This window comes from Diadema setosum, chromosome 13 (genome assembly GCF_964275005.1).
Source record: "Diadema setosum chromosome 13, eeDiaSeto1, whole genome shotgun sequence".
NCBI classification, from domain to species: Eukaryota; Metazoa; Echinodermata; class Echinoidea; order Diadematoida; family Diadematidae; genus Diadema; species Diadema setosum.
This window is the reverse complement of record NC_092697.1, coordinates 14,264,534-14,280,788: the sequence shown is the minus strand read 5'-3', so window position 1 is coordinate 14,280,788 and position 16,255 is coordinate 14,264,534. Positions and strand designations below refer to the sequence as shown.

The 16,255-nt window shown below is 40.8% G+C and overlaps 1 protein-coding gene across 1 annotated transcript; it reads right to left on the bottom strand.

Moving 5' to 3' along the window:
* Nucleotides 1-269: 269 nt before the first annotated feature.
* Nucleotides 270-15,772, bottom strand: LOC140236961 (phospholipase A-2-activating protein-like). Its single transcript, XM_072316905.1, has 11 exons — nucleotides 15,633-15,772; nucleotides 10,989-11,185; nucleotides 9,747-9,968; nucleotides 8,713-9,016; nucleotides 7,961-8,130; nucleotides 5,634-5,794; nucleotides 4,480-4,705; nucleotides 3,811-3,891; nucleotides 2,304-2,438; nucleotides 1,779-1,943; nucleotides 270-1,132 (listed from the first exon to the last, which is right to left on the bottom strand). The coding sequence occupies exons 1-11, from the start codon at nucleotides 15,770-15,772 to the stop codon at nucleotides 564-566; spliced, it is 2,370 nt and encodes a 789-aa protein (XP_072173006.1). The 3' UTR covers nucleotides 270-563.
* Between the last annotated feature and the right edge of the window lie 483 nt (nucleotides 15,773-16,255).

The window sequence follows — 16,255 nt, the reverse complement described above, 5'->3', positions numbered from 1 at the left end:
ATTCGTCCATGTCATGACGTCATAATTTTGGTCACCAAAATTTCGCCATCAGATCGGGTTCAGGTGGTCTAAAAAGGGCCTCAAAACACCATCTCTCAATCGTTCTAAAGACATTTTCACCTTCTGAAAGTTAACTATTCATATTCCTAGAGACTTAAGCTTTGTAGAAATATATAAATCACTTTGTTTATGAATACCGACATTTTTTTCTTGTTCACCATACTTTAACAGTGTTCAGAGGCCTGGTCACTGGACCTATGTCTGCTCTTTATTTTGTTGATTTTGTGAAAATATTTATTAGGGGAGAAATAAGGGAAATTTGTCACAATGACCATCTCCCTGATTTAAGGATAAATGTTTCCAATACTTAGTGGCCTCTATCGCTTAGGCTATAACATGACGTTACACTTTATATCAGGAACAGAAGTCGGGTTCCTGCAAATAATGCAGAGGTAATGATGCAGAGGTATTCAGTTTTCATCCCTGCTAGCGTAAAGTCACTTAGATGTCTATCGATAAGATAAAGTTTCATGTTCGGCACGCCGTAGAGCACCAATGTGTCGTCAGTGTAGCAGTTTGCCAAGCAGAGTGGCGCACCGTCCAATTTTTGCCGGTTCCATGACACCCGCGAGACCCTTCACAATGCGGGCAGCGTCCAATGAATTTGCTATTGCCTGCGAGTTCTCGTCCCCGACGACCAGCGTCCCCAAGCAGACCAAGAGGCGGAACTGGGCCTCTGGATCTTTCTCATCTGCAAGTTGCGTGGTTGCCATGGCCACAAACTGCGATTTCGCTTCAATATCCGTGCCCGTGTGCAGGAGGACGGCGAAGTTTAGGATGATGGTCGCCACGGCGACGTGGACATTTTTGTTCGTGATCTTGAGGCTGTGCATGGCGGCCTCCCCGACCCTGTCGCGGTGAGTGGCCACCAGCATCCGTCCCTCCGACTGAGAGAAGCAGTTACACAGTGTTCTGAGGACAAGCATGTGGTTCGGGACAGGGCCGGCGTCGGTTGCCAGGCTCAGGAGCTGGTTTAGGAAGGCCTCTCCATCGCGGGCATTGCAGAAGCTCTGGTTGACGACCGGGTGGCGAATGGCCAATCGTAGAACATCCAAGCCAGGGAAGACATGTTCTGGTGGAGAAGGACATTTGGTATACCAGTAGTCATATCTCATCACTCAATGAGATTAATGTATCACATAGCAAACCAGAGAAATGGAGTCATAATCAGCAATAAAATAGCAGAGTGTACCTTTCAATAAATCTTTGAAGTATTCCAAATACAGTGTACTGTAAAACGAGGAGTGTTCGCGTGCATTTTAATTTCGTGAATTTCACGAGCGCCAAGATTCGCAAAATTAAAATGCACACAAAAGATCTTGTCTTCACTATATGCATTGAACGCCAGTGGCAATTCGCGAAAATTTAATGCCACAAAAAAAGGCCGTCGGCTCCAATTCGTGAAAATTTCATGCCGCGAATATATCATGTTTTAGAGTATAATCTGATAACTGACATTTCCTAAAATATTGAATATTCAAAGGGTAGTAAATATAGACCAGCAGCTGGATTAAGAATCAAACAATACAGATGCCATAAATGTGACAAAAATCACAGAAGCAAATGTAGGCCGTTATTTGAAATATCCCAAGGTACTACTGTAAGGTCACTGAACTATTTGATAAAGATACAGATCCAGATCCAGATCCAGATATTTTTCAAAGTAGGAAGCTGACTGAGGAGAAATCTGATAAGGACAGAACAGGACCTGCACTCACCTTGAGGCCACTTGAGAAGTCTGACCAATGTCTCCATCTGTTGACCGGTGGGAGTGTCTCCCTGACCATTGGACACACTAGCCAGTAGGCTTTCTAAATGGCCAAGACTTGCTTCATCAAGTTGTAAGGCGCCCTCTATTGATGAGTTCAGCTCCCTGATTTTACCTGGATGGCATAGGGTTACAATGGTGAAGATTTCTCATATGTAGTGAACTTAAAATATAAATTTGTTTTGCATTGTGCAAAAAGGTAATAATTCTTGTTTGAATTATTAATTTATAATAATGAATAATTTCAATTATTACTTTTTTTCTTTCTTTCTTTTTCTTTTTTTCTTCATCTGCAGATCACTGGGATCAGAACAGTATGGAATACATAAAATACAACTGCCCTTCACTTTTGTGAAGTTAATTTAAGCAGTCCCTTGATCTTTATATTTTTCCAAAATATAAAACTTGACAGCTTTGCAATGAACAAGAAACATCCAGTCTGAGTCGCAAGAATAACATGGACCTCCTTCCTTACCTAGAATAGCCGCTGGCTTGGCAGAATCGAACGTGACGAATTCCTTCTTGGGGAAGAACTCGTTTGGCGAGGCAGTCTGGCTGGCAGTGGCTGCTCCGGCCCCAGCTCCTTGGGAGGGAATGTAGCTGGAGGCCCCTGGAAGTGGGTGGAGACAAGATGACATGTTTAGCCTTTTATGTGTCCATGCATTTTGCTTAACTTGCAAAGCCTTTATGTTTGCATTCAGTAATCCCTCCAAGCTCAGCCCAATTATAAAGTTAGCAAGCCTACTCAGATGTAGCAACGTGCCTCTGTCCAACAGGAAGGCCAAGACACAAAAGGGATTGGGGGATTGGGTAATCTCTATTAAAGGGGCATAATCCCGGTAGTGTAGAGGGCGCTGTTGATGATACTGCCGATCACCGTTAGCATTGATACGAAGATTACCGAAGTTGAGCTGTTATCAAGAGTGAAGTGCGTAGGTGTTGCTAAGTAACGTTGCCTTCGTTGTCTTCTCTGTGCATCGCGCAGTCTGTAGTAATGCCAGGGTGCGTGCATATGTGCTTGTTATTATGACATCACAAAAGAAGTTTGCTAAAGCTGTCATCCCCCTCAGCCGAATCATGAGCCGAACTGTGATCGGACCACTGACTACAGTGGATTGGACTTCTTCAGACTCGGGGAAGTGGGCCAAAGCGTAAGCGCTAAAGAGGAGTCGATAGCGTAGGTCTCTATAGGAAACTTGCGCCGTGCGCCCGCGTACGCATTTGACTAAAACACCGGGACCATGCACCTTTAACTGATTACCTCACAAGTGGAAATTTTCAGGGAAGGGATTTTCAAGCTTGGATGGGTGAGATGAATTTCTCCTGTTCTAAGTTTGGGAGAATTACATCTGTAAATATATAAAATAATATACCACACAACAAGCAAAAATGTGTGCACATTTATTTTTGTGCTTCCTTCATTTCACATGAAATGCATGAAAAAAAAGAAGAAGAATTTACACCACCAAAATATCCACTTTTACAATGTCAGTTTGTAAACATCTGTGTCAATGAAATGAACAGAGCACAGTAAGGGTTAAAGGCTTTCAGTTGAATAGCATTATCATAATATCTTCTTTTTTTTACATACAAAATGTACTGTGGTGAGTTGTAGCTTAAAGGTATTGGTGCACAATGTTTCAAGTCTGTCAAATAAGAGTTCATTGCATGCTTATCAGTTTCCTTTGCATTTTGTAGAAATAAAGCTATGGGGATAATGGTGGTTGAAAATAACCAGAACTTTTGTTGAAGAATGAAATCAACTTAGAGAGAAATGGGCTCATTACAATTTCCAACAGATAGAGTAAAACAGCTGCCCCTGGGCTAAACTGGCATACCATACCATCAAACTGTGGAGTCGAAGAAAAAGGGGAGTGCATGGTCAACTGCAAACGAGTACTTTAATACACAACACAACAATGATGACATAATCTTTGTGAATAGGCACCAGGGACAATTATTTGTGACAGAGATTGCCGTACCTGTAAAGGGGTCGCGAGCTCCTTGACCTACAGTCGGCACAGAGGGGTCGCCACGGCTACCAGGAACATAACGTGATCCGCCTGGTGTGAAATTAAAGAAAAAAAAATGCACTTATTTGAAATGGGAGACTGGAAATTGAAGATTTTAAATGCTGGTCTTCTTTGAACATATGATACTTAATTTGAGGATAGATTATAAACTGTTAGAGTGTTTCATGTATTCTAGGTAAAAACATAACAATGAAATATAGTAGAAACGAATATGAGCATTTGTGACAAGAAACATACCCAAAGTACACTCAGCTAGATATTATAAGTACAAAAGGCAACATGCAACACAGAGTAGAAATTAAACTTGAAGAAGAAAGATCAAACATGGCATCTAAACTGTCATTAATGGTGAGTAAAATATATATAGCTCGGCAAATCCATCGTAAAAATTGTGACTCCTAAATATACCAACAGGAATTGAGTATAAAGATCAAACACACTATCTACAGTAAACTGTCATTAAAGTTGAGTAAAATGTATTCAGCTCAGCAATCCATGGTATAAATTGTGACCCCTAGTCTACCTACAGGAATTCAGTATAAAGGGTTGAAGTGTACAACAAGAACATGCCTCACGAAAGGGCACTACTTTCAAGTGAGACACAAACTGAATTCTTGCCTGTGAATGGATCTGCATAGTTTTCTGATGGAGGGGCCGACCCCAGCGTCACACCCTTGGTGTTCTGGATGATGAAGTTGGCGATCTGCTCTAGGTAGTACTGGCTGAGGTCGTTGGCGTGGATGAAGCGTTGCGCTGCGTGCCACGGGTCGTCCGAGACATTGTAGGGCAGCTTCAGGTTTGGACGGCCTTCTTCCAAGTCCACGTCGAAGACATAGTCATACTCCTATAGCAAAATATCAGCAAAGCAGTCTTTGGCTTTTATGGGAAATTGCAACACCATGAGAACATATTAGGAATAAGTAGTCATAGAAGGGCTTCATATGAATTGAGTATTTCATATATATTTGCACTAATATTCATCATCCAGCTAATTAACTATGCCAAGAACAGAGGGAAAAAAAGAAAGCACCTTCCACATTGAAGTAACTTTCATACAAATATGTCAGTAAGCGAGATTTGAGTACTTTGTGGCATTCCATCAGTACACTCCAAATTCCTTATATTGAGTGTCAATAAGTTTAGTGAAAATGAAGACTTAACTTGGCCTGTTATTCGTATGCTACAGCATGCAGATCTAAGATTCATTAAAGGGATGGTGTAGTATTGGTGGAGATGAGGATTGGCTTGAACTTTTTGTGAGATACCAAGAAACCACTTATGAAATAGTACAGGACATACTATTCTAAGAGGACTTCAAAGTACATAGAAATCGGTTTTGGAATGGCTGAAACATATAAAAAAGGAAAACAAAGTGATCGTAACAAAAGGTTGGTCCCATCTTTTATTAGGATCGCCCTTTTTGGATATCTCGGCCATTTCAAAACTGCTTTTCATCAAATAAACGTTGAATTCCTCTTGAAATTACATGCTCTTTCAAATTTCATAAAAAGTTTCTCACCATTTCATCGAAAAATGACAAAAACCTGAAGTTAGGTCTCAACTGAAACTATATGATCCCTTTAAAGGGAACACACACTGAAATTCAGTCAACACGTTCTCCAGAATCCCATCATTTGACGTATGTGGCATCTCTCTAAATGTGTGTACACACATGACGGCAAATATGCAGCCGTTACAGATGTCACCAATTTCGCCATCATCAAACCTCCAGAAAGAAGATTTTCTTTGTCTCCACACTCGAAAATTCTCACCTTGCCTTCGTACATGACCTTCCCTGAGCTGGGCGTGACGTCGTCTCCCTCCGTCCCCACCACATCCCCTATCTTGGTCCAGCGCTTCTCGGCCACGCTCCACTGGTACGCCTCCACTGACTTCCCCACCCGGATCAGTTTTGTCTGGCCCTCTTTGGTTCCTGGCAACATCAGACAAGACAGATTAAATGAACATGAGGCACGGTTAAGGAGACTAGAATGACACTTGTAAATTCCAACATTTATAATTTAAATCTCTGCTTCATCTTAGAATAAATGTAGCACTCTACTGACTCCTAATACATCACAATGAAAAACCATTTTGGCCTAGCTTGACTGCACCCTAAATGCTTTGAAAGTTTTCATCATATGCATAGTAAAAGAAGACGGTTCATACTTCCAGCACATGCATTACAGTGACCACAAATAAAAAGTTCTCGTTTCCATGAGTAGGGTTATAAACCAGGGATCGACATTGACTTTTTACTCTGGTTGTCCATCAAAGCCACTAAAATCTTTGAATCTGAGATTTTTTTGGCCAAAAAAAGAAATGCAATGGACCAAAATAAAAAGAAATACAAAAATTCATTTAGAATTTGGGCTGCCAAATAGGGCCCTCAAAAGATAACCTTTTTGAAAATTTGGTGACCCGACATCAATTTTAGTAGCCTTGGGCCACTGGGCTATTGTTAATGTTGGGCCTTGTATAAAGTATAGTACCTGCGACAACAACAACTGAAATTTAAGGTGTCTTCACTGTTGGCTTGTCTTGACTCTAAGTGAGCATATGCTGACTGCAGGAAGCCATAGAATAATGACACACAAAAAAGAAAATCAATTGCATAATTTACAACCAAGGACAAGAACTCACAGAAATCTAAGTAATCAAATGCTTCTGCAAGATAGTAAGGAAATACTCTCAGCACTAACCAACTAAGCTGGCGTAGCAGGAGAGGTGAAGAAAAAGTTCACCACAAAAAGAAAGTAACCTACACTTCACATTACTTGGAAATCAATGTTTTAAAGCCTCAGAAAGGAAGATCAGTCTTTGGTACACATGCCAAGAGTTGGTGAAGTAATGGACTTACAGTTAATTTCCTGCCAGCACAGGAAAAGGACTTTGAACCTTACCACATACATCCTTAATCTGGTTTATGCAATATTAAGAAACTGAGAGTCAGGAAGAGAAATCATACTGGATGAAGCTGCAAAGGCTTCCTGTGTGACTTCTTGCTAAGAAATGCTGGATTGTGGTCCTGTTTTTCTATATCCTCCCCAAAACAAACTTATAATTTATTCACACCTAGCAAATGGCATGACAATGGGGAGGACCAAATTTTCCACACAAATACTTTTCCAGACTGGTCTTTTTCTCTGTACTTGCTTCCCTATGTCCAGATAAAATTTTGAATTACTGTCCCGTTGAATACAGATGTAAACTTTTCAAATGGGGGCTTACACATGGAACTCTGCTATCACCACCTTATCTATTTGTTTTTGTTTTAATGTGTCTATTTATTATCATGTCATCTCTCTACATGCGTATCTAGTATCTAAGAATGTATGGTTATTTGTCTGTCTGTCTGTCTGTCTGTCACAATGATTCCACAGCACCTACTATAAGAGCTGTTATCTTTCATGAGGGTTTGATTTTCACAAATTTTGCGACTCACTGTTGGGCCACAAATTTAACAACACACAAAAATATCACCACACTGTGGGAAACGTACAAGTATTTTTGTAAACATCTGAAAGTCTTGGTGTCAAATCGCAAAAACAAAATCTCGTGAAAATGCCTGTGACCTCCTCATACATGAAAATATCTGTACGCCCAAAAACAACAGAATTCAAGGTACCTATTCACCTATGAGCTATCTATCTAGTCCAGGATGGCCTGGTAACTAACAACGTAAACTGCGTGGGATGGTAGTAGTATATTCCCGAAGTTGAGCTATGAGAGTTAAGCACTGAAGTACAGTCAACCTTGCTTAAGTTGAATCTATTTGGACTGAAGAAATAGCTTCAACTTTGAAAGAATTTGACTTATGAGGGATTAAAATCAATAGAATATTAAGAGAAGATGACTTGAAAAGACCTTCGACTTTGGCGATTATTCGACTTATGCAAGGTCGACTTAAGCAAGGTTGACTGTACAACCAAAGCACATCCGTGACGGACCACACTACCTCTCATACAAAACGGATAATGTGGTTGGATCAATGTTTTGGCAATTAAAATTGTTTACACCAATGGCCATTTCAAAACTATAAAGTTTATTGGGGTTTGTTTGAAAGCTGCAATCAAGGAAATAGGAAAAGGAAGCCAACCTGGTTTTTCCAAGTCTGATTTGTCGGGCAGATCCTCCATCTTGATCCCGCCAAACGTCTGCGTCTTGGCCGGCATGGAGAAGGCAGCGACCTGCTTCTCAAAGGCGGTCTGGGCCTCCGGGTCGGCGACTCTCGACTCGGCGCGGGTGAAGACCCTTGCCACTCCGTCACTGCGAGCCAAAAATAGAAGTGGAGGTGAGTTTTGGTTTGGTTATCTCTCAATTAAACATAGTTTGAAGATATCTCCTGCATGCGTTTTAAGAATTTAGTCTTTATTGAGACAAGTAAATCCAGACATAGCATATGCAGGGCTGCACACTAACTCATTTTTTTCTACTGACAGACAGGTCGGACCAGCAGATACCCATTTTTTTCCACGTTTTATTGGTCCATTCCTGAAAAAGTTACTGGTCCAACAGTGATTTTACTGGTCAGGGACCATTGGACCAGTGCCAGCGTGCAGTGCTGGCATATGCTTGATGTCTATCACTGTAAGAAAAGATTCCCCTTTCCCTACAATTTACTAAAAGCAAAGCTACCAATATGAGAACAGGCATATAGTTTCTTCACAAACTGTATTCAAGATTTAAAATTATTCTTAAGGCTAATATCCAATGCAGATCAGAACTTGAGAATGTGCTTGTATTCATGCACACAGTTACTGTGTTATCTTTCCTAGGTAGTGATCAAGAAACTATAATTTTTCACAAATAGACACCATTTTTCCTTTCATCAAGACAAAAACTCCTCACCTTGATCCCACGATAATGTCTCCATTTTGCATCGCAGCCACACTCCAATTGGACTGAGCTGGCATCGTGATGGTCTGCTGACACTGACTGTCAGCCCACACCCTGACCGTCCGGTCCTCGCTGGACGTCACAAAGTCCGTCCCGTTGGCCAGGAGGGCCATGCTGTAGATGAAGCCAGTGTGGCCCTGGTATTGGTGGACGCAGTCCCCAGTGGTCAGCCACCGCCGGACGGTGCCGTCATTGCTGGCCGACAGGAATTCCATCTCGGAGACAATGGCCAGAGCACGGACGCAGTCGGAGTGACCTATCAAGATGGACAACACTTCCATCACCTCTTCAAATACATTACACGCATAATATGAATACTTGTAGTGTCTCTGAAGGTCAACTGCTGTGTCACATCCTAAGAAAATACAATGGAAACCTTCACACGCACCACTTACTGTAAAACACGATATATTCGCAGCATGAAAATTTAGCGAATTGGAGCCGACGGCATTTCTCGCAGCATGAAATTTGCGCGACTTGCCACTGGCATCCAATACATATTGTGTAGGCAAGAACTTTCGTGTGCATTTTAATTTCGCGGATGTTGCCGCTCGTGAAATTCGGGAAATTAAAATGCACGTGAACATTCCTCATTTTACAGTATCCCAGAAGCAGATTGAGTGCAAGTGGTTCGATGCAACCCTGCCTCATGTCATGATATGGTAAGGGAAGGCATCAGTTCCTGTTGCTTACATTGGTATATGGGGATCTGCAATACTGCTTTATGTTACAACATCAATACAAGTGATATAGCAGTGATACACATAATAAGAAATGTCTACAAATGACTGGCTTATCTCACATTCCTTACAAACAATAGGAAACAAAACATTATACTCAGGTCATGCTTGTACAGCTAGGATGTAATATCACATAAATCAAGAACAAAGTCCATACAAGGGATTAACTTATGATATACAGGAAAATACAAACAGAATTCAAGATGGCATCTTGCAATGAACTTGTGACATAAATCGCCCATGTACCAGTAAAAGTCCGTTCACAACGACCAGCTCGCCACATCTTGATAGTCTTGTCTGCAGACCCTGTCAGCATCAAACCTTGGGTGGGAAGCAGGGCGACTGCCCAGACCGTTGCTTCGTGGCCCTGCAGGGTCATGACATTGCGTTCGTTGAGCCACACCTTCGCTGTGGTGTCCCACGACCCGCTCAGGAGAGTTCCAAACTTCCCAGCAGCCAGGGCACAGACTAGCAGGAAAGACAAAGTATCATATCAAAGACAATAACAACAAGAAACAATATTCCCATGAAGAAAAAAGAAGTCAAATAATTGTGTGTATTGATGATAGTCTTTCTAACTCAGTCTGAATCAATAAAACTTCTTTATCTTTCCTTATGATTTTAAACAGCTTTATAAATGCCTCATTACTCTTATCTGATGTCTTAAAGTTCCTAGATGACAGTTGACTCACACAGTTGACTCACACAGTTTATAGCACTTAGTGTGTGTGTTTTGTTTTTCTTTTGGAAAATATATTTTGTAGTAGGGGAATGATTTATGAAGTCAGTTTTCAAAGCACAGACATGTAAGTGATCAAACAATACATTACTTCTCATCCTTTTCTGAAAGTCCACCCTCTACGCAACCTCCAGTTACAGTATAACTCCACAGGAGATGCTTGGGAGGTCTACTCATCCAAGATCCAAGAATGTTGTTCAAAGTGGCTGTGCATTACCAACTTTACGCTCCATCACTGCATTTTTTAGCCTGTTCATACAATGTACTTGCTGACAGCATTTGACTATGTCACATATCTACAGACTGCATTATTGGAAGTACCACAGGCATCTCAGTATAGCAGGGGAGTACACAAGGTGATGGAATATTAGTCTAAATATGCTCTCCGGTCATTTCTCACAAATTTCAACAATATTACATCCATATCCTGGGTTACTGGGTATCCTGCAAGCCTGCAAATGTCATTTCCTCATGGATAGTCCCTCACCTGCTTTTTTTTTTTTTTGCTGGGTCAAAACCATTGTGTAAATGGCTGTGAAATCACAGTGCAGCACAGCACACACACACACACACACACACTGTAATAAGCATACAAAGCAAACATCATGCATGTTGATGTCACTGTACTTTCCTTTCTGGATGGAAACATTCCGCAGAAAGCTGACAGTACGAATCAGCTGGTATCAAACAGTAACATATTATGAAAACTGGCTAAAAAAAAAAAAAATGAGAACCAAAACTTGGCTTACCTGTGTTTTTGTGACCTTCCAGCTTGTAGACAGGCATGGGGCTCTCCAGTGTGTAGGCATGGATCTTTGCATCATTGCTTCCCGTCATGATGAGGCCCTGGGTATATTTCTCGCTTGGAGGGAGCACGCAAACGCAGGAAACAAAGTTCTGGTGTCCGCTCATGCAGTGGGCTTCCTGGAAGCCAACTCCTTTGTCACTGTCCAAAGGGATGTAATGAAGAATGTGTTGATTCAATAATTTGACCTCAAATAGCAAAGTGAATGGCTTGCTTAATATATGAATATATGAATCAAACTCAAGCCCAAATTCACGAAGGTGGTACAATTGAAACCATGGTTTAAACCATGGATAATTTGTATAGAGTGCCAAGTGTCGCATGGCCTATTTCATTATGAAATCACTCATTTCTTCGACGAAATGGTACGAAATGATTATTTCGTTGACAAAATGTTGCCATTTCGTTATGAAATGATAATTTTGTTGACGAAATGGCTGATCAGATGCGAGTTTCTTCACTTTGTCTCCCTCTACAAATTGAATTTGGTAAGATCGCAACTGCTGATCTGTAAATCAACAAACATGTCTGAAAAAAGGAACCAGTGTGACTTGAACCTGTCATCTACTGCTTCCCTGGTAGCGACACTACATGTACCACCAGGCTGACCCTGGTTGCCAGCAGTGACACGATAAACATGGAACAAATACCAATGCTCCGAAATTCTGACATTGTCATGTTAAAGATAATAAAAAGTTTTGGTACCTCAAAAGTTTCCCTGAATTTCCGTGTTTCAGGTTAAAGTACCTTTCATATAACTAACACTGTGAGACTTACTCGCCCCAAAGTGCTCTCATTTCTTAGTAATCATGCAATTAACTGCGACCAGCAGCCTCATACGCATACGTAGCGACCAGCAGCCCCATACGTATAGCGTAATGGGGCTTCGCATTGTAGCATTCAGGATCATGACAGATTTAGTATCGCGGGTAAATATCAACTTAAAATCCACAAAATTCTTCAATTTGAAGACTTACCAGTTAAGTTGAAGTCTTGAAAACAGGCTTCGGGCAACGTTTGGTTCTGCCAATAGTCCCTTTCTGTTCGAATTGATGACTGAATGTGACTCTGTCGAGAGGACCTTGGGAGAGCTACATACACTGATTACTACGGCCAGCACATACGCACACATCACATGCGAACAAATTTCAAATCCATGGACGGATAAGAATTGTGTGCGCGCATGCGCTGGCCGTATTCAGTGTAGCTCTCCCAAGGTCCTCTCGACCGAGTCACATTCAGTCATCAATTCGAAGAGAAAGGGACTATTGGCGAAACCAAACGTTGCCCGAAGCCTGTTTTCAATACTTCAACTTAACTGGTAAGTCTTCAAATTGAAGAATTTTGTGGATTTTAAGTTTATATTTACCCGCGATACTAAATCTGTCATGATCCTGTAAGCTACAATGCGAAGCCCCATTTAGCTATGCGTATGGGGCTGCTGGTCGCAGTTAGCTACTCAGTATGCGTATAAGGCTGCACGCTGCTGGTTGCAGTTATCATGCAATAATGGTTTCGTACAATACGTGTACTACCGCGCCGCCGTACGGCGGCGGCTCTGGTACAAAACCATTATTGCATGATTACTAAGACATGAGAGCACTTTGGGGCGAGTAAGTCTCACAGTGTTAGTTATATGAAAGGTACTTTAACCTGACACACAAACTAAGACAAGGAATTCAGGGAAACTTTTGATGTAATACCAAAACTTTATATTATCTTTAAGTTGTCCAATGCGGACAAGGCATATTACTGATTTCGTAACAAAATAGGCCATGCGACACTTGGCGCTCCATACAAATTGTCCATGGTTTATACCATGGTTTCAATTGTACCACCTTCATGAATTTTGGCCAATGGCTTTGATGATATCTTGGTTTTGCACTGTTACAGAAGGGGGGGGGGGGGGTTCACATTACTTGGACAAACACTGTTAGGGGCGAGACATTTCAAATGCACTATTTGTTATCACCTAAACACAGTACCACTATTAATTGACTTTATATTACTGATAGCTGTAATTTTAATGCAGCCTACCCATCATTCATATAAAAATATGTGTGGGGTGCCTGCATGATAAATAATCTTGGGTACATGTAGAGCTCCTGTGCTAGTACCATGGCAATAATGCATCTGATACATTTACATGCCATGGCTGTTGTCCATTTGAATACCACACAACTTTTTCTGCTATCATACAGAATTACCAGTATGTCTACATACAGTATTACACATATATTAAGTGAATCTTGTTGCATACATAGGTGTACACCATATACTGTATTTCACATACCTGTGTATTTTGCAAAACATCTGACTTTTTTTTTTTTTTTAATATCAAAAACATGCCAAAATATTGGAATTTCTCCGAAGTGGAAAAGTGCCAACTTTGCATCTTGAAAACAATACTGTATATTTACTTATTTTGTTGGTTTGGTTCCGAATTGCAAATTCAACTACCAGGTACTAATCAAATTCTCTTAAAATGTCTCGATATATATGAAAAATATTTTACTGAATGTATAGCATTTAGAATAATGTGTTCATACTGACTGACAGTTCTTGCAAACTTAAAGTAAACAATGCAAAATATACATGCTTTCAAATGTAATACTTTGGTAGAGGTACTGTATACAGCAGAATATTTGTACACAATAGTTACAATTCAAACTTGCACAACATTAATCATGTTATGATTTCGTCTACAGTAAAGTTTAATACATGGTAATAGGTTTAGGTTGCACCTGGTGAATGTACAACTATGTAAATTGTGTTCCAAACCATCGTCCACATTTGAAATGCAAGAATAATTTGCCAGCAAAAAATTGCACTGAATGAAACAGAGGTTGATGAGTCTATATTTGATGGTGAACTCAGTATTGTTTATGGTACCGTACTAGAACAAAAGAAGACATGTTGATAGAATTACATGTAGTACGTGTATTTACACTAGTCACATTTACAAATCTCTCCATTTTGTAACTGACCAACTTATGAATCATTTCCAACAATTACACGAAGAGTAATTATGTATGAGTGATTATGTACTGTATGTTACTATAAAATGAAAAATGACACTGTACAGAATTCTGCAATTCAGCCACCTCCATGGCTACAAATGAATTTTTTAATAAACCATTACCATTCCAAGAGCGGACCTTCTATTAAACAGTAGTTTCCGGTTTTGACACAGCGCATGATTTTGCCCACTGTTTAGTTCAGTTGAAGAAAAAAGTTCTCATTACACCCACACAAATTTGTCTTTGTTTTTGTTTTTTTAGGCCCGAAAATAATCTTGTACTAACAGAAACTCTGAATTCCCATGTGGGTTAACAGTTACACACAAAGTTAGTTGGGACCGGACAATATCTCTTGTCATAAGCGGATTCTCATTGTATCCGATCTCGTTATAACAGGATTCCCAATTTATATTGTACGTGCCATGCACTGGCTCACGGCCACATCTGCCACAATTACTCTACATGAAGGTGAACTTGTTCTTTAATTGTGCATCCACTGTGACATCATGGCTTTACTAATGTAGCCAGGTGGGTGAATGGTTACGTTCCAGTGAACTCACTGAAAGTCACTATTTGCATTTGGCCCTACTCTGTTTTCACTGTATTGTCAACTGTCGAAGTTTCATACATTCTATTATCGTGAAAGCAGTGGTACCTTACTTTGAAGTAGATTTTTCTATCTCCCAGGCATTACATGTAACGTTAGATCGATAAATCTGCTTCTGTTTGGTGGCCTCTGTGGAGGGGGGTGTTTCACAAAGAATTTAAGCCAAACTTAAAAAAAGTTAAAATCAACCAGGGCACCTCCCTGAATCAACTTAGTTTTAAAATCTGTTGCTGGTTTCTCTTTTCAATTTTACCATTTTCGGCATTGTTTACCTAGACTCTAACGTTAGATAGATTCTAAATGTTTTCAGATAGGCACCTTTCAGATTCCAGAATACACTTCAAATTGTTATCAAAATTTGCATACACACACACACACACACACACCCGAAAAAGAAAAAAAAATCCTTTGTCCTTTTTCAACCATGCCTGTATCACTGTAGACTCTATGAAAAAGTCTCCAAAACTGTCATTCTTATATTGAAGCTAGAATATTATTGAGTTGAAGTCACACACAGCCTACCATAATTTTAAGATCGACTTTGTCTTTGAAATTCTTTGACTTTGTCTCATTGTGAAACACTCCCAGCAGGCTGGCCAGCCAAGCCCAAACTGTGTAGATTCTAATTGAACATTGAATAGATCAATTGTTCAACGGTTAGTTTCTGCATTACTGGTATACTACCACTGACGAACTGAGTGAGCTGAGTCATTCACTGGCTCACTTTTTGTGTAGAAAGTACTTCCACTCCTAACCCCGGGACGCTCCGTGTACACAGTTACACACTGTGGGAGCACTGCGTGTTGGGGCTGGTCGCAGTTATTCCACTCCCAGATAGGCCCTACTCTAAATTCTAAAATCCAGCCAGACATCTCACGCTTCATCTCTATTAAACTTCCATGCAAAAATAATTCATCCGCTCAGCCTCAGACAATACATTAAAAACATGCATGGCAATCACCTAGACGGTGTCCACAGACGCGTTGTTCGATCTCTTGAACCTGTAATGATGGCTCCTTCGGGATACAATCCTGCTGCAACAGCACGAATATCAGATTCGTGCCCAACGAGAGTGCAAGATATCCTGAATGGAGCTGCCATCTTCAGATCTTTAAATCTTTTGTCAATAGTGATTCCACACACTGCACATGAGATGACTGACTGATATACTTGTATAATTGTGTAGGATCTTCGCTTCGGCGGTACAGGTAGCAAGCATGCAGAGGCCGAGGTTATAAGCCATTGACTGCATGCAAGGCATGCGTGGGCTTGCTGTGGATGGAGGAGTCTGCATCCTACTGTACACTAGCCTTTAAACAAGGCGACTCGCTCTGCGTCCCCCCGTATAGCGCGTTTACCCCACAAACCTGTTGGCCGGCGAGCGGAGCGAGCCGCCTTTATCCACTCGTTCAGGGATGTGTACGCAGAAAATACACACGGCACCAAGGCAAGCCTCGTTATGAGTTCTGGTACGCCTGCAAAAGTTGTCAAATTTTGCTCCAAAATGTGAACGTATGCCTAGGAAATGTGCGGAATAACGCTGTAATAACAAGATATTCGATGGGTAACGACGAAAATGGGAAA

What these genes read in the sequence shown, in the direction of transcription:
- LOC140236961 (XM_072316905.1), bottom strand. Translation starts at nt 15,772, where the DNA reads ATGGCAGCTCCATTCAGGATATCTTGCACTCTCGTTGGGCACGAATCT. An exon ending in CTATGCAGATCCATTCACAG is followed by an intron (nt 3,892 to 4,479) that starts GCAAGAATTCAG and finishes ATTTCACACCAG; the next exon opens with GCGGATCACGTTATGTTCCT. An exon ending in ACTTCTCAAGTGGCCTCAAG is followed by an intron (nt 1,133 to 1,778) that starts GTGAGTGCAGGT and finishes CTTCTCCACCAG; the next exon opens with AACATGTCTTCCCTGGCTTG.